Source organism: Equus asinus, chromosome 16 (genome assembly GCF_041296235.1).
Source record: "Equus asinus isolate D_3611 breed Donkey chromosome 16, EquAss-T2T_v2, whole genome shotgun sequence".
Lineage (NCBI taxonomy): Eukaryota > Metazoa > Chordata > Mammalia > Perissodactyla > Equidae > Equus > Equus asinus.
This window is the reverse complement of record NC_091805.1, coordinates 28,799,418-28,818,349: the sequence shown is the minus strand read 5'-3', so window position 1 is coordinate 28,818,349 and position 18,932 is coordinate 28,799,418. Positions and strand designations below refer to the sequence as shown.

Here is an 18,932-nt window from a genome sequence, read left to right as displayed (position 1 = left end):
GAATTTTTCACAATAGTTTTTAAAATTCTCATTCTCAACAAAAAAATCAGGAGTATTACAATTATTATTAAGTGACTTTTCTGACAATTCTGAAACCCGTATTTTAAAAATACTGATAAAAATTATTGATCCTTTTTCTACCTCTCTTACTTCAAGGATACATTCTATCATTTTTATATTCAAACAACCATACACACTTTCAAAATAGAACTTTGTCAAGTAACAAAAAGGAGAAAAACATATTACTTTTTTTTTTAACGTGCAAGTATTTATTTTAATCACTATTTGAAGGTCTTTATTTTTAGAGAACAGCAAGGCATTTTATTATCCATTCTTTCCATTCCTTAAAGGCTTCAACAGGTTTTGGCAAATTCACATTATCCTCACTACGTTTCTCAGGGACTCCAGCTTTGTCAGCAGGTTTGTCAATCTACCTCACCAGCACTTTCTATCTTTCTGTAAGGTTGAAACCAATAGCACACTGCAACTTGCGTAAACAGATAGGACAAAGGTTTAGGGGGCTCCAGTCAGCTTCTTCCAAGTGGCTGAAGCCTTATGTTAGGCATGCAAGCCACTGGCAGTGTCAAAGTCCAAATCTGTGTCCAATCTCATGGGTCAAGTCTTACAGGATCGAAGCAGCAAAACACTAGTCACTTCAGGAATGTAATACTTATCAAAAATCGAAGAGTCACTTGAAGATATTTTCTGCAGCTTCTTTACTTTGCCTTCATAGCATGAGCTATAAAAATTGCCATACGCGGCAAAGCTAATATCCCCACACCATCTGTCAAAGGGGTGTGTTCAAAGACAAAATTCTAGTGGTCTCTTTGGTAAAGCTCAACCATTGTTTTCCCACAACACAGAAGGCATTTTTAGGTTTCTTCTCTTTTGAGAACTGCATGAATTTGTGGGTCTGACGTGTTACTGTCGACTCTAACACCTCATTGCAGAAACAGGACCCAGGTTCCATAAGTTTTACTGTCAAGCCATAGAAATATGCTTCATAGTAGCCTTTCAGCCATTTAATGTATTCTTCACTGATAATTCTGGTGTTTCTTAGAGATCCAATGCAGTGTCTAGAAATACTACATTTCTCTGGAGAGGGTGTTTTTCGGTAAGGATCACTGAAAAACTGTTTAAGGTCTTGGGGGGCCTCAAGATGGGAGATGATCCAAATCTGACTATGAATGCAAGGTAATGGGTCCAAGATCACTGTCTGGCTGGAAGGCTTCATTCATCAAACACTCTTCCCCAGCACCTGACTTCTCATACTGTGACACAAGGGCTGGGTTCTTTGAGATGAGAGCTGTTTTTAGTGTCTGTTCAGAGTGCTGTACTGTTTGCATAATAAAAGGTCTCTTCCATTCACATGGTGTTCCTATGTGGAGTTTTCATCCTTCTGTTTGAATGGGTCAAACAGCTGTTCGACCACGGGGCTTACAAGATCGGCATGTTTGGGCCTGGCTGGAAAAGTGTTGTGGTGGGTGCCTTCACTCCTGACAGGCCTCAATGCCACCCCTTGCAGCCCCTGTACATGTGCCCATATTACACACTTTTACATCATATATATAAAATATTAGTATGAAATATTAAACAGCAATACTAAAACCATTTTTTACAATTCATTCTATGTACTGTCTACTTATAAACAATTTAGGTGGCTTACATAACTAAAAGTAAAAAATTAGATAATTAAAAGTAAAAGTAGACTAGAGACCATATAATAAAAGTGTAATGAGTGGTTGCTGGCAAACACCTGAGATGGACTAATTATTAATGATGGTCACTAAGTTGAGCAACTAATATTAATTAAATAATTATGCTGAATCCAACAGCATTCACATTTGTCTCTAAAAGCCAAAGGCTGTAATCTCTTGGCCTGAGGATTAAATTTAGCTTGCAAATGTATTTTGTTTAGTAGACACAAAGTTTTCAAAGAGATCTGAATCTAAATGCACTTAAGCAAGATATGGTGACCACAAACTCAAACAATCCCTCTTGAAGATGTTACTACACTCTTTTGAAAGGAGTTTAATATAAATGTGTTGGCAACCGTTGCCATATAGAAAAATGCTTTATTAAAACTTAATTCATTTAGATTCTATATATAAATTTTGGATAATATCTTCAAACATAGTTTTTAAAAAGACAAGAAATGCTATTTCTCTATGCCCATTTCTATAAAAGCTCAGGACATATTGATAGATAAAAGGCAAAGTAACAGGTTCTGATATTGCCTGTCTAACTTACAATCAGAACAAATGTTGGAAAATACAAAACATTATAGACTCACATCACATGAAACTGCTTACATTAGTTATTAAATACCTCCGGTTGTTTTTTGTTTTGTTTTTTTTTTGGTGAGGAAGATTGTTGCTGAGCTAACATCTGTGCCAATCTTCCTCTATTTTCTGTATGTGGGACGCTGCCACAGCATGGCTTGATGAGTGGTGGGTAGGTGTGTGCCTGGGATCTGAACCCACACTCCCTAGGTCCCTAAAGTGGAGCATGCCAACTTAACCACAATGCCACCGGCCTGGCCCCTCCAGTTAGTTTTGGCAAGTGTTATTTTATAACCAATGATGATGATGATGTGCCAGGCTCTGGTGTAAGCACTTTAACTATATTAATTCATTTAATCCTCAACACAGTTCTATGAGATAGATACATTATATCCATTTTAGATAGATTAAGTTAATTGCCCAAAGTCACATAAGTGCTAAATGCTGAGCTGAGATTTGGAACCAGACTCCCTGGCTCAAGAATTCCAGCTCTTAAACCCCACAGTATATTAGTTCACTGGATACAAAGTGTAAGTTATATGTTTAGGCTGCCAGAAATGGAGATCACAATGTATTATTCTATAATGAATATTTAAGAGAGAGACTTATACCTTCGTCCAGATAGGTCAACCCACATTAGAAGGGAGTAATAGAATAAATTAAATTTTTCTTTACCTCCATATGATAAGCTTCTTTGAGAGACTCTACTTCTGCTGACAATTTCTTGATTTCTGCTTGCATTCTTGCTTCTAAATGAGCTTCACGTACTTGAGAAGCCCCCAATTCTTCAGCTAAATGGTTTCCATGAGCTTCCTTAAAAATGACATATTAAGTAAAGGCTATATAACGTGTTTATTTGGTTATTATAGCTAAACTTATCTAGTGCATTTATGGAAGTACTTTTAATCTTTTATAATATTATATAAACATTCATATACAAAGTTAACTTATTAAATGGTACACTTTAAAATCTAGACATTTAAGAGACTAGTAATGGGAGAGTATTAGTATATTATTTATCATATATAATAGAAGTTCACTAACCAATGCTCTCTGTAAAACAAACTAATAACCACAGCATGCTGAACTCTGGCAGATAACAGTCTACTCTTAGGAATGCCCACACAGTTTTGCTCACCAGGTATGCCTTTTGTTTATCGAGAGTCAGCTATGTATTTATCCAAACCTATTTATGCTAGTTGTGCTTGTGATTGTAATTATGTAATTTTGTTATACATTATGAGCATTGATGAAATATGCATGCAAAAGGAAAGTTTTTATATGAAAACTAAGTTACATGCTTTGAAACAGTTCAATGAGTAGGTCACAAAAATTTATTACCCAATTAGAAGCAGTCAAGATAGTTGTAAAATACTGTGGGAAACTCCATAAAAAATATGAGATGCTATACTATGATTGATTTACAAATGTCTTTTAATTCTTCTTCCACTTTAAAGAAACTAAAATTGGAAAGTATACATGATGGAATATGAGAATGGTTTATGTAAGGAAGACTAGGTAGAATTGTTATCATCAAATGACCCTACCCATACACAAAGAACCAAGATTTGGTTCCACATTAAAAGATTAACACATGAACGTATATTTAAATTTGGGGTTAAAATATATCATTTTAAATAGTCATTTTTAAAATTCCCCATGTTCACCACTTTTTTGATTAACTGAGCTTAGCTTATCAGATAAAATCAATTGTACTATACTTAGATACTACTGATAAGGACAGAAATGAGACAAAAGTAGATAGTTTCCCTTTTCCTACTAAAGCCCCAAATGCCCAACATAGTCTAATAAATATTCCCTGTATATTCTTTATTAACCTAATCATCCAGAAATATGAATAAAAACATTGTTCGGTTAACCAAAATTGAACATAAAAATACTTTAACTCAATTCCTATATTGAATTAGTAACCTTAATAGGAAGAAAAAAATCACAAGAACTTTTCTACAACGCCTATAAGCACATTTTTCTCAAAGTCTAAGTAATAACCCAAGTATACCAATCTAAATATTTTTAAGCCAACTTGTTAACCTTCTACCAAATACTGGGGAAATACAATCTATATTAGTGCTCTTGCTTTTTAAAAGCACTTTGCCTCCCCAAGGGTTCTGGACAACATGTTTCATAACAGTTACAAATTTAAATTGTTAATTTTCATTTATAAGAGTGGCTACAAATGTAGAAACTTTTACTCGAAAAAGATTTACTAGCTTTATTTTTCTTCAAGTGATAGCTTAAATCACTTGAAAGTCTAAAAGTACTTTATAACTCAATTTATTGAGAACTAATTAGTTTGGCCAAAACTCAGTTCCAAGGGTCTTCCTAATTATATTACAAAGCTACACTAAATATAACAGTTTTTTTTCTTTGAAAATTTGGTAAAATACACATACCATAAAATTTACCACTTCAACCATTTTTAAGTGTACAATTCAAGGGCATTAACTACATTCACATTGTTGGGCAATACAACTAATTTTTGCAAAAACTATATTCTACAGTTCAAAAAAGTGAATGTTAAAATTCTTAAGATTTTTAGTAAGGTAAAATTATTTAACAGGGGGATTACTTTTTCTTTAGAAAGTTGCTTTATTTCCTCCAGCTCATTTGAGAGCCTTTCTATTTCTCTCTGTGCTTGGACTTGTTGACGACGAGCCTCCACCACTTCCATATGAGAGCTCTGCACCTGTTCCCGGGTTAGTCTCAATTCTTGCTCCAAATCTATGGCCTCCTTGTACTGAGTTGCAATGTACTGTTCCTGCTCTTTCATAACCTGAAATGAACAAGATATTTGTAGGTTTCAAAATGAAATGATACAGATAACCTATGTCTTATTCTGATTTCTCCTTTAGTAAGTGACTTTTCCCCTCCCAACTAAACCTCTGTACAATTTAACATACAATGAATATCACCCACTGTGAAATGATATTCAGAAAATGTTTTTTTCTTTTTTAATGATAAGAAAATGAAAAGGTGCTGTAATAAATCTGGGACTCAATGGTAATTTTGCATGACTTTAATGTGCAAGCTACATAAAAGCATAATCTTTTATCATTATGAATGTACCATGATAAAATACATCACATAAAGAAAAAAGTTAATATTTGATCATCCATGTCAAACATGGAGAACATATTGCCGTAAATAATCAAAACCCACCATTAATCCACACAGCCGGTTAAGGTCATGAGTTTATTCTCTGTGAAAGTAAAATTTGTCACTGGGACTAGTACTCCCTCTGATATACTTTTACGTTACTCAGTTAAATCTCTAGTGAAGTATTGCTTCAAATAGAAAAAAAAAACACAGTGAAAAGTAAGTTAGTTGTAAATTAGCTTGGAGAAGCAGATGCTAAGTAATGACACTAGACTTTATGGCTGATAAGGAAAGAAACCAGTTCAAATCACTAGGACCGTGATGTCTGGAATGGGGCCCAAGGTCCAACTGTGTTGTCTGTCAATATAAATCTCATGTAAATATTTTTATCTAGTCCTTATTAGGGAACATGAAATGACTGGGCCAGTAATCTTTGTTTTTTCCCCCCACTGGGGCCCAAACTTGCTCTCAGAGACCCTGCTTGATTTATGTATATAATTCAACAAATATTTATTCGTGCTTACTTTGTGATATGTACTGTTCTAGGTATTGAGGATACAGGAGTGAACAAAGGAGACAAAGTGGCTACCCTAATGAGTTTATATTCTACTGCAGCAAACAGATCATCAGTTAGTCAAACACAATAAAGAGCTGTATAGGAAGTTTTAAAGTTGAGTGTGATACTTAAAAACAAGAAAAAGTTAAATCCACGAGAGCTCTTAGAAGCAAATTCCCTTTTTAAAAAGGCAAGTGGGTGGAATAAGTTTATCAGTTAACACACATGCAAACTGATGATATGAAGTCATTAAACTTCATCTGGCAACTTGATGTACTTGGCCTCAATAATATACAATTATTATCTGTCCATTCATTCTCTGATAGAGTTCCTCAAGGACAAAGGAGTGTATCTTATTAACATCGGATCTTCGGCTCTATTACGTAGTAGGTTTTCAATAAATATTTGTCAACCAAGTGAGCATACACTGTCGATTTACTATGTGAGAGATACAATGCCAATGCCACTAGGGAATATAAAGATAAATAAGATGATGTCTTTATCTACAATTACACTGTCAGAATAGAATATTTAAAAAGCTCAAAGAAACTGCTATGTATCTGGTACAAATAATTAGCCTAAAACTACTTATGGCACAGTTTCTGTATTCTAAAACCAATCAGTTTAAAACATAAAGATTTATATCACTCTTCAGATAACACCACTTGTTCCTTAGAAGGAAAATAATTTTCTTACACTTTCCATTTCTTTCATCTTTTGTTGTGTTCGTTCAGTTTCTTTTTTCAGTTGACTTATCTCCTGTTCATTTTGTAGTGTTATAAACTCTTTTTCTCGAAGCTGTTCTTTGGCATTTTGCAATTTTTCATTCAAACTATCTATCTGAATTTTAAACAGAGCACTATTAACATAATTAAGGCAAAATAATTCTTTAATCATAACTGCAATCCAAGCAAGTCAAGCTTTACACATGTATATCTAAAAGAGCAAAACATAAAAATGTGTTTTTCTTAAGAAAACCATAACTGACATAAAAACATCACAATTCTTGTGCCTAATAAGATGCTTATATGTATACCTAAAATATACTAAAGAGCTGAAAGTCTTCATCACATTTGTATAAGAAAGGAAAATTAGAGTACCTTAAAACAACAAATGTTACATGGCCCTTACAAATAATTTTGTAGGTAATATGCCCATGAGGTAAAAAATATAGTTAGTGAAAACAAAGCCCCCTTCCCACTGTATTCCTTCCTTAGAGAGAACCACAGTTAACCGAATTACTTGCAAATCTTGCCAGAGATATTTTATACATATTCAGACATGCACACATTATGATAAACATGTAGACACATTGACACAATAAAAACTATATTCAAAATAATATTAAGAGGGTAGTCCCCAGAGGGTGGGGAGTGGGGAAAATGGGGAAATGTTGGTCAAACAGTATAAAGTTTCAGTTACACAGGATGAGTAAGTTCTGGAGATCTAATGTACAGCACGGTGACTACAGTTAATTGTATACTTAAAATTTGCTAGGAGAATAGATCTTAAGTATTCTCACAAAAAAAAAATAGCCATGAGGTGATGGATATGTTAATTAGGTTGATTATGGTGATTATTTTACAATGTACATATATCAAAACATCACGTTGTACATCTTACATGTAAGTCATTTTTATTTGTCAATTATACCTCAGTAAAGCTGGGGAAAAAATTAAGAGAAAAAATAAATATAAAATAGCATATTAAAATTATGTAGCATTTTTATTGTATGTATTTACTAAAAAGCCATATTATGTGAATAATGGATGCTTACAGTTAAGGAATTAATTTTTTAAACAATTTAAAATATGCAATTTTTTGTAATTTACCTGTTTGTTGCATTCTTTAAGTTCCAATTCTGATTTCTCCAGAGTACCCTCTAATTTAATTATTTTCTGTTCCATCCCTCCCCTGTGCTCACGAATAGTCATATCCAAATGTGTAACCTAAATACAAAAGTAACATTAAACTGTTGTTCAGTTTTACTCTAATGTGGAAAACTGTGTGCTTGGAATGTGTTTTCCAATTGTTCATAGTAGGTATAACTGAAACACAATTTCATCTCAAATAGTAAAAAGAATGAGAAAAATAATCATTTCTTACTAATCCTGGATCTTGAGTCCCATATATATTATAGATACTTAAAGAAAAGATACGACTATGTTCATAAATGACAAAGTGGTTCAGACTTCATTTTATGCTAGATAAAAGCCGTTAAAGACAATACAACGTAACGAAAATTGTGGATGCAGCAATCCAGTGCTTGGAGGAAAATTTATAGCATTGAATGCATGTATTAGATAAGAAGAAAGATCTAAAATCAATAATCTAAGCTTCCACCTTGGGAAACTAGAAAAAGAAGAGCAAATTAAATCCAAAGTAAGCAGAAGAAAATAAATAATAAAAATTAGACTAGAAATCACTGAAATTAGAATTAGGAAATCAATAGAGAAAAGCAACAAAACCAAAAGCTGGTTCTCTGAAAAGATAAAAAAAAATGATAAAGCCTCTAGTTGGGCTAACTAAAAAAAGAGAGGACACAAATGACTAATATCAGAAATGAAAGAGGAGACATTATTACAAATCTTATGGACATTAAAAGAATAATAAAGGAATACTATGAACAACTCTCTACACGTGAATTTAATAAAACTAGATGAAATAGACCAATGACTTGAAAGACAGAATCTGCCAAAACTCACACAAGAAGAAATGGATAATCTGAGTAAGTCTACATCTATTTAAGAAATTGAAACAATGATTAATAACTTCCCTAAACAGAAAGCACCAGGCCCAGATGGGTTCCCTGGTGAATTCTACCAAATATTTAAGGAAGAAATTATGCCAATTCTCTACAATCTCATTCAGAAGACAGAAGCAGAGGAAATACTTCCTAACTCATTCTCTGAGGCCAGCATTATCTTAATACCAAAACCAGACAAAGACATTATAAGGAAAGTAAAATACAGACCAATATCCTTCATGAACATAGATGTAAAAATTCTCAACAGAGGATTACCAAATCATACGCAACAATGTATAAAAAGAATTATATACCACAACAAATGGGATTTATTCTAGGTATGAAAGGCTGGTTCAACAATTGAAAATCAATTAACGTAATCTATCACATCAACAGGCTATAGAAGAAAAATCACGTGATCATAGCAACAGATGCAGAAAAAGCATCTGACAAAATCCAATACCCATTCAAGATAAAAACTCTCAGTAAACTAGGAATAGAGGGTAACTTCCTCAACTTGATAATGAATATCTATGAAAAACCAACAGCTAATGTCACACTTCATGGTGAAAAACTTGAAGCTTTCCCACTAAGATCAGATGCAAGGCAAAGATATTCCCTCTCACCACTCTTTTCAACATTGTACTGAAGTCTTGGCTAATGTAGTGAGACAAGAAAAGGAAATACAAGGTATATAGATTGGGAAGGAAGACATAAAACTGTCTTTCTTTGCAGATGACATGATCATCTAGGTAGAAAATCCAAAAGATTCGACAAAAATTCCTAGAACTAATAAATGATACAGCAGGGTTGCAGGATACAAGCTTAATACACAAATGTCAATTGCTTTCCTATATACTGGCAGTGAACAAAATAAATTTGAAATTAAAAACACAATGTCATTTATATTAGCACCCCTAAAAAGGAAACACCTAGGTATAAATCTAACAAAACGTATACAAGATCTATATAAGGAAAAATACAAATCTCCAGTGAAAAAAATCAAAGAAGTAAATAAATGGAGAGACAGTCCATGTTCATGGATAGGAAGACTCAATATTGTCAAGACGTCAGTTCTTCCCAACTTGACCTACAGATTCAAGACAATCTTAATCAAAATCCCAGCAAGTCATTTTTTGCATACCAACCAAATAAAGCTAAAGTTTAAATGGAGAGGCAAAAAACCCAGAATAGCCAACACAATATTGAAAGAGAAAAATAAAGTTGGAGGACAGACATGACTTGACTTCATGACTTATTATAAAGCTACAGTAATCAAGATAGTGTGATACTGGCAAAAGAACTGGTGAATAGATCAGTGGAACAGATTAGAGAGCCCAGAAACAAAACCACATAAATATAGTCAACTGATTTTTGACAAAGGAGCAAAGGCAATACAATGGAGAAAAGATAGTCTTTTCAACAAATGGTGCTGGAATGACTGGACATCCCTATGCAAAAAAATGAATCTAGACACAGACCATACACCCTTCACAAAAATTAACATAAGACGGATCACAGACCTAAATTTAAAATGTAAAACTATAAAAATCCTGGAAGATAACATAGGAGAAAACCTAGAGGACCTTGGGTATGGTGATGACTTTTTAGATACAACACCAAAGGCACAATCCATGAAAGAAATAATTGATAAGCTGGACTTCATTAAAACTAAAAACTTCTACTCTGTGGAAGCCAATATCAAAAGAATGAGAAGAAAAGCTAGAAACTGGGGAGAAAATATTTGCAAAAGACACATCTGATAAAGGAGCAAATATTTGCAAAGGACACAGCTGGTAAAGGACACACCCAAAATATACAAAGAACTCTTAAAACCCAACAATAAGAAAACAAACAACCTGATTAAAAAAATGGGCCAAAGACCTTAGCAGACACCTCGCCAAAGAAGATATACAGGTGTCAAAAGCATAGGAAAAGATGCTCCATATCATGTCATCAGGAAATGTAAATTAAAACAACAAGGAGATACCACTACATAACTATCAGAATGGCCAAAATCTGAAACACTGACAACACTAAATGCTGGCCAGGATGTGGAGCAACAGGAACTCTCATTCGTTGCTGGTGGAATGCAAAATGGTACAGCCAAATTGGAAGACAGTTTGGAAATGTCTTATAAAACTATACATACTCTTATCATACAATCCAGCAATTGTGCTCCTTGGTATTTATCCAAAGGAATTGAAAACTTATGTCCACACACAAACCTGAACATGGATGTTTATGTTTTATTCATAATTGTTAAAACTTGGAAGCAACCAAGGTGTCTTTTAATAGGTGAATGGATAAATAAACTGTAGTACATCCAGATAATGGCATATTATTCAGTGGTAAAATGAAATAAGCTATAAGCAATGAAAAGTCATAGAAGAACCTTAAATGCATATTATTACATGAAAGAAGCCATTCTGGAAAGACTAAATACTGTGTGATTCCAACCATATGACATTTTGGAAAAGGCAAAACTACAGAGACAATAAAAAGATGAGTGGTTGCCAGGGATTGGGGGAAGAAGGGGAGAGATGAAGAGGTAGAGCATAGAGGATTTTTTTTTTTTAATTGAAGTCATAATAGTTTACAACACTGTGAAATTTCAGTTGTACATTATTTGTCTGTCACCATATAAGAGCTCTACTTCATCCTTTGTGCCCACCCCCAGCCCCTATAGAGGATTTTTAAGGAAGTGAAATAATTATAATGGCTACTTGTCATTAAACATTTGTCCAAACCCATAGAATGTACAACACCAAGAGTGAACTGTAATGTAAACTATGTTCTCTGGGTGATTATGATGTGTCAATGTAGGTTCACCAGTTCTAACAAATCTAAATGTACAACTCTGGTGGGGAATGCTGATAATGAGGAAGGCTGTGCATGTGTGGGGGCAGGAAGTATATGGGAAATTTCTGTACCTTCTGCTCAATTTTGCTGTAAACTTAAACCTGCTCTAAAAAATAAAGTCTTAAAAAAGGATGCTGCTAAATAATGCCTTCTGAATATATATATATATTTTAAGATTTTATTTATTTCCTTTTTCTCCCCAAAACCGCCCAGTACATAGCTGTATATTCTTAGTTGTGGGTCGTTCTAGTGGTGGCATGTGGGATGCCACCTCAGCATGGCTTGATGAGCGGTGCCATGGCCGAGCCCAGGATTGGAACTGGGGAAACCCTGGGCCGCCACAGCAGAGTGGGCGAACTTAACCACGAGGCCACGGGGCCAGCCCCCAACCTTCTGAATACTTTTGTTCCTCTAACAAACACCAGCTGAGCAAGTAACTCCTTTAATCCCGTTTTCTTCTGATATACAGTAATATAAGAGATCGAAAGGTTCAGATACTAAGCTAATATCTTTCATTCTCAAAAATCCACCTGCTGTAAAAATAGTAACCCTTTGTGATTGTATTTTAACAGGAAATTTCATTAAAATATAATAAAGAAAACCAACTTGAGCTGCTCTTTGCTTTAGCTCCCAATTTCTCTCCTTAAGTGCCTGATCCATTTCAAGGAGTTCTTGCTTTTTGTCTTCAATATCCATCTTGCATTCTCTGCAATTTACCAAAGGAAAAAGATGAAAGCAAACAGCAGGCATATCACAGTTTAAAAAAATTAAGTCCAATGTAAATTAAAAGTGATAGGATATATGCAATTATTTCAGATTGAAAGGGTTCAAATTAAAGGAATAATGTATAAGGAAAATGACTGACATTAATAAAATTACTTTAATAGAGTATTCTAAAAAGGTAAAAGTTAACTCAAATTTACTACTATAGACAATTGAAGCTAAATGTTAAAGCGCTGCCAGGTTATAAGATTGAAATCAGTATAAGAATTTTTAAAATATATCCATAGTTTTTCATTTATAGATGAAGGGAGTGTTTGAAAGTCTTTTCTATATAAGAGCTGTGAGTTTTTTACAATTGAATTGGGCATTATCAGGCTATCCCTGATATCCACAGCTCAGTAAATGACCATTGTTATTTCTCATGGGAATTTTACTCAAAATGAGACCTTTCATACGATGAAGCATTGAAGTCTAATTTAGAAATATTTTAAATGTTTTCTTATAAATTCTAGCCCTTCTAAAACCCTAACTTTCGTATAATTTATTTTATAAAAATGCTTAGTACTGCCACAATTTTAAGACTGCTGCCACTCTGAAGTCTGTCATCAGAGAATTTTATTTGGAACTCTAAGTTCTGATATGACAAAGGCTGAAAATGTTGATCTTGAAAATCTTCATATGATTTTCCAGTCAAATATGAAACAATATTGAATAAAGGTACTGACTTTAAAAAGTAGAATCTGAACTTCTTTAAAAAGCTATTTACTATTCTCGTAAAAGTCTCAAGAGTTATAAATACAAGGCTAAACTAATACTCTAAAAGTAATAGGAAATGAATTTTAAACATAACTCTAACTGTTGTCTATGCAAATGGCTGAGCTCCCAAAATTTACTACTAGCTAGAATTTAAGATTTCATTTTTACTTCTTTCACTCATCCATTCACTTAATCATTTAGTAAATATTTATTGGATACTTTCTCTATGTGAGGGTTCTATGTACCGTGGATTTAACAGTCAACAAGATAGATGTCCTTCATCACATGGAGCTTATATTCTAATAGGTCCAGGAAAGAAAATGGACTATGAATAATAAACAATTCAACAAGAAAAAATCATAATATAAAGTGCTGTATTAGAGCACTAAATACAGCGATGAGATAATGACTGGGTGGCTACGTTAGAATAGGTGGTCAGGGAAGGGACCTCTGAGGTAATGTGAAGGGCATGAGGAAGCTGGCCATACAATCATTATTTTAGGCCGAAGAAACTGCTATAGCAAAAGTCCTAAGGAAGTGAGAAAAAACTTGGTAGATTTTAAGTACAATAAAAAGGCCAGGAGCAAGGAGAACAGCATGAAATGAGACCAGAGAAGCAGGCAGGAACCTTGTCATGTAGGGCTTTGTATTCCAGGATAAGGAGCTTGGATTTTTCTTTTTTAATTGTGGTAAAATATATATAAGATTTACCATTTTAACCACTTTAAAGTTTACAATTCAGTTACATTAAGTACAGTCATAATGTTGTGTAACCACTGCCACTAACTATTTCCAGTATTTTCATCACTCCAAAGGGAAACTCCATACCCATCAGCAGTTATTTTCCATACTCCCTCCCCCTAGTCCCTGGCAACTATTAATCTGCTTTCTATCTCTATATGGATTTGCTAATTCTGGATATTTCTTATAAAGAGAATTATGCACTATGTTTCTGGTTTCTTCCATTTAGCATAATGTTTTCAAGGTTCATCCATGTTGTAGTATGTATCAATACTTTAATCCTTTTCATGGCTGGATAATATTCCTTGTATGGATATACTACCTTGTGTTTATGCATTCAACTACTGATGGACATTTGGGTTGTTTCCACTTAGTGGCTAACGTGAATAGAGCTGCTATGAACATTTGTGCACAATTTTTGTCTGAACACCTGTTTTCAATTATTTTGTGTACACACCTAGGAGTGAAATTACTGTTATATGGTTAATTCTATGCTTAACTTATTGAGGAACTGACAAACTGTTTTCCACAGTGGGTGGACCATTTTAGTTTCCCACCAGCAATGGATGAGGATTCTAATTTCTCTACACACTTGCTAACACTTATTATTTTCCTTTTTTAGGGTTTTGTTTGTTTTTATTTTGGCCATCCTGATGGGTGTGAAGTGGTTTGTACCTCATTGTGGCTTTGATTTAGATTTCTCAAGAAGCTTGGATTTTATTCTGAATCTTTTGGTAGGCCATTAGAAAGTTTAAGTAGGAAAGCAATATGATCTGATTTATGTTTTAAATCACAAACTTAAATCCATTCCGCAGAGGATGGATTGTGGGAGGGGGAATCAAGAATGTAAGCTGGGAGACCAGTTGGAAAGCCACAGCAATAGACCAGGTGAGAGACGATGATGGCTTGTGCTAAGATGGTAACAGAAAAAAGGCCAAGAAATCAACAGGTTTCAGAATATGTTTGGGAAATAAAGCTGACATGACTTGCTAAGGGGTTGGATGAAAAAAGGGAGAGAACGAGATAAGAATAATCTTATAGATTTCTGGTTTGCGTAACTGCATGACACTGAGAGGGAGGAAGAGCAGGGTTATGAGGAGAAAAATGAGTTCTGTTTTGGCCAAGTTAGAGATGACTCTTAAAAATATTTAAGAGGAGGTAACAAGTAAGTCATCAGATATTTGAGTCTGGAGTTTGGGGAAGAGATCATTACTGGAGATATGGGTTTGGAAGTCTCTGACACATAATACTCAAAGCTACATGAAATTTACTAAGAATGAGTTTGTGGGTAGAAACGAGAAGAGGGTCCTACATTGAATCATGGGATACAAGATCTAAGTTTGTGGGTCATCTTGCTGCTCTCTATCCTGTTTTTTCATTCCACATTCCACATCCTGGTTTGTAATTTTGTTTTCCTTGTCAGAATCTATTTCCCACACTTTGGTTTTGGTCTGGCTCTCCACTCCCATTCACCATAGAGGTGTGCTGGAACAGCATTTTATGCTATTGCAGCTAATCCAAGGACCCAGACTTTAGAGTTGGACAGACTTATATTTAACTTCCTTCTCTGGATCCTACTATCTGACTTTGGGCGTTTTACTTAATTTTCCCAAGCCTCGGTTTTCCCAATTGTAAAAAGGTGATAATATGTATCTGATAGGTTTGTTGTAAAGAAATAAGTGAGATCATATATGAAGTCCCTAGAATAGTCCTGGCACAAAATAAGGGCTTAATACAAAGAATAATATTGTTATTATTAATGTTATTTTGCTATTAACCACTGCAGTAAGCTGGTCCAACCATTTTTTTTACCATATGGGATACAGGAGAGAGCCAGTGTAAAATGGTCCGAAGACCAAGGAGGGAAGTATTAGTCAACAGCAATGGCTGAATTAGTTGGATGGAGCATGGGATGGGTTAACTAAGATGAGCCGCAGTGAGCCAAAGGCAGCTGAGAAGTCTGGATACCGAGAATTCAACAACAAACTTTATTGTATGACACAAGGACTCAAAGTAATAAAGTGAAATACCTGTAACTGTGATACTATTTCTTACTATGTAACTCACCTAAGTTCAGCTGTGAGATCCTTTATAGTACTGTATTTTTCCTCTAATGATAATTGAGCCTTCTGTAGTACATCCCTCAATTCCTGGAGTTGTCTTAAAGTACTTTTTAACTCTCCATGAGCATTTTGTAGCTCAGTCTCTAGTGCTTCTCGTTTCTGTGAAGCTTCTGATAGTTCAGTTTCGGTGTGGTATTGTAACTTTTCTAACTCCTTCACTGTCAAGAGGAGAAAATAATTTTAGAACTATATATAAACCATTTGTTATTAACAATTTTGTAAATAATTATAATTAAGAATATCCAGTTTTATGTATCTACAAGAGACAAAATACTAACCACTCATTGTCCCTTCCAACCCCACCATCCCAAATTCTCATTTTATTCCAGTTCCTTAAATATAAATGTGCAGGCAGCTAAGCTCAGCTAACCTGTTGCTTACCAGCGTTTGTCTTCTTATCTAGTTCTGTCTTTGTCTGTTCTAAGATCATATCTAACTGAGTAAGATGCATTGTTTTATTTTCTCCATCTCGTTTTAGGTGCATTATTTCTTTTTCCATTTTAGACAGCTCTTCTTTGTACTGATCCATCTCAAGTTTTACTTGCCTAATTAAAAATAAAAAATAAAACAAGTAGTAAATGATAATTTGGAAACTTAAAAACCAACTGACTTATCCTTGACTAAACAAAGTCTACAAGACATATAAGGACAAATATCAGCAAAATGTCTACTCATAATCTTTTTTTTTAAGATTTTATTTTTCCCTTTTTTCCCAAAGCCCCCGGTACACAGTTGTGTATTTTCAGTTGTTGGACCTTCTAGTTGTGGCATGTGGGCCGCCGCCACAGCGTGGCCCAACGAGTGGTGCCAGGTCCTCGCCCAGGATCCAAACCGGCGAAACCCTGGGCCACCAAAGCAGAGCACGCGAACTTAACCACTCGGTCACGGGGCTGGCCCCATCTACTCATAATATTAAATCACCTATTTTACTGTTAACAATGCTCCAACTAAAAGATTGTAATTCTGCACCAGTTACATACCACAAAATACAATCTGTAAGTCCTATTATCTGCAACACAGAAAATAAAGAAGCCAAGCAATCAAAATATCCATCATACAGACCATACTACTCACAGGAAAGCCAAGTCAGTCGTTTTTACTCAGACCTTTTTAATTAACGTTATCTTTTGTAGCTTTAAAAGGAAACTAGAGATTCCTAGAATAGTGTAACTTCCTTGCTTTACAGATGAGGAAAGTGGAAGGTTAGGTGAATCATCTGGAATAATATAAATAGTTATTAATAGTGAGAGGGCCAGGTTTACTGACTTTTAGTCAGTCCCAAGCTTATTCCTCTCCCTATATAGACTAATCAACATAGTGAAAGAAGGTTTTAAGTCCATTTGTTGGTATTTCCAAAGTGATATTCATGAACTAAACAACTGCTAATGTCAATCTCAGTGATGGGCAGAGCTGACACTCCTTTGCATCAGCATTTTTTTGTTGTTGTTCTTGCTCTTTTGATCTTTGACATTTCGCAAACTGAGTTTGCAAGAAGGAGTGTTTCTTTTCCAAATGCAACTTAGACAAATTTGGATTCGGTCAAGAGTTTTTTCAATCTGATGTCCATGAGTGAATGTGAGGAAAACTATAAAACCCCAGAAGCAATATGCAAAATTACGTATGCATATGCACATCTATGTATAGAAAGTAATCCACAGCTTTTTATCATATCCTCAAATATGTCCATGGCCCAACAAAGTTATAAACTATTAGATTATACAAGTGCTAATGACCCTTTTACATTTCTAAATTCCAGGTAAATGATTTTTAGCTTGACTAATTCTTTTGTTTACACTAGAGTAGATATAAAACATAATTAGAAAATGTAATTAGAAAGAGGTTGGCATAGAGTACCAAGAGCTGACAGCTTGTCAGCAAAGGAGTTGGGGAAAAATTACTTAAAAAAATACAAGAACTCAAAACCACAGCAGTCTACACATTTGGTAAAAAACAAACAGAGCTCTACACTCCTTAAGGTTTCATTATTAGGGTACCACTATGTTTCAGCATGGTATAATAACTGATGTGTGTAGTGATAACCCTGACACACCCAGAGAAGGTAAAAGTGAAAAGAAAACATATATTTGAGAAAATTTCTACCAAAAAAGTTTTTTATTTTGAAGTTTCAGTACTTGGTAAAGATAAATTCCACTCATTTCTTTCTTTATGAGCAACTACTCATTCTTTCCTGATACTAGGTAAATCAGGCATTACTATAATAAATATTGAAGAGTTTAAAAATGTTAACTATTATATGCATAATCTAATACTAAAAATTTTCCCATAACTTTCAACATTTTATGACAGGCTTTAAAACCACCAGTTTTTCCAGAAATGCTTCACCTTTTTGTCACAGTTATTAAGGGCAATCAAGTCTGAGATTGGAAACAGGGCCAAAGAAAGGACTATTGCAAAAGTAATACTAAACTTTGAGAACACGGCAGCTGAGACTCTCTGGCTTCTTCAAATGTAAGAAAGATTTTAAAATGGCTATGGGGGCAGTCTGAGAAATCTAACAAGTGCTCTATGAGCCTCAGCACTGAGAAACCAGGGTCAGGATCATTCACAGGCAGTGACATTTACATGTAGCACCAGAAGAACCTTTTAGCAGCTGTATAACAGAAAAAGACCTTGGTTTTAGAGCACATCTAAATTGTGTATCTCATACCTTAACTTCTTTGAGTTTCCGCTTCCTATTTTAAAAGCAGGAATAATAAAACCCCTATCATAGGGCTGTTTTGAAGATTAAGTTAATGTGTTTACCTAGCACACTGCCTGGCACACAGAAGGTGCTCAATAAATTAGCTTCCTTTCTTTCTATTTGAACATATTTTAATTCTAAAACAGATCCAAGGAGATTTATACAGATATATTTCAACTGTAATGCCTTTTGGGAGAGAAAAAATAGTTTTATAAATCATAGTGCTAAAAGTGAAAAAAGCAATAGTGAGAACAGAGAAAACAGAATGAAGAGAAGATTTCTTGGAACTATGGTACATCTTTCTGATGAAGTTTAGTCATGTAGT

At 34.4% G+C, this 18,932-nt stretch overlaps 1 protein-coding gene and 1 pseudogene across 13 annotated transcripts in view; both read right to left on the bottom strand.

Annotated features, from left to right (window-relative positions):
- The window catches only part of CCDC18 (coiled-coil domain containing 18), a 100,706-nt gene that overhangs the window by 16,796 nt on the left and 64,978 nt on the right, over nucleotides 1-18,932 (bottom strand). For 11 of the 13 annotated variants that reach the window (XM_070486843.1, XM_014865255.3, XM_070486841.1 and 8 more), the window contains 7 exons: nucleotides 16,288-16,451; nucleotides 15,851-16,064; nucleotides 12,170-12,269; nucleotides 7,788-7,904; nucleotides 6,652-6,795; nucleotides 4,873-5,076; nucleotides 2,958-3,095 (listed from right to left, as the gene is read on the bottom strand). In XM_070486843.1, the coding sequence (XP_070342944.1) occupies nucleotides 2,958-3,095; nucleotides 4,873-5,076; nucleotides 6,652-6,795; nucleotides 7,788-7,904; nucleotides 12,170-12,269; nucleotides 15,851-16,064; nucleotides 16,288-16,451 (1,081 nt within the window). The remainder of the gene's footprint in view (nucleotides 1-2,957; nucleotides 3,096-4,872; nucleotides 5,077-6,651; nucleotides 6,796-7,787; nucleotides 7,905-12,169; nucleotides 12,270-15,850; nucleotides 16,065-16,287; nucleotides 16,452-18,932) is intronic. The other 2 variants (XM_070486844.1, XM_070486846.1) reach the window with 2 other exon arrangements.
- LOC106846450 (archaemetzincin-2 pseudogene) lies at nucleotides 199-1,380 on the bottom strand (annotated as a pseudogene).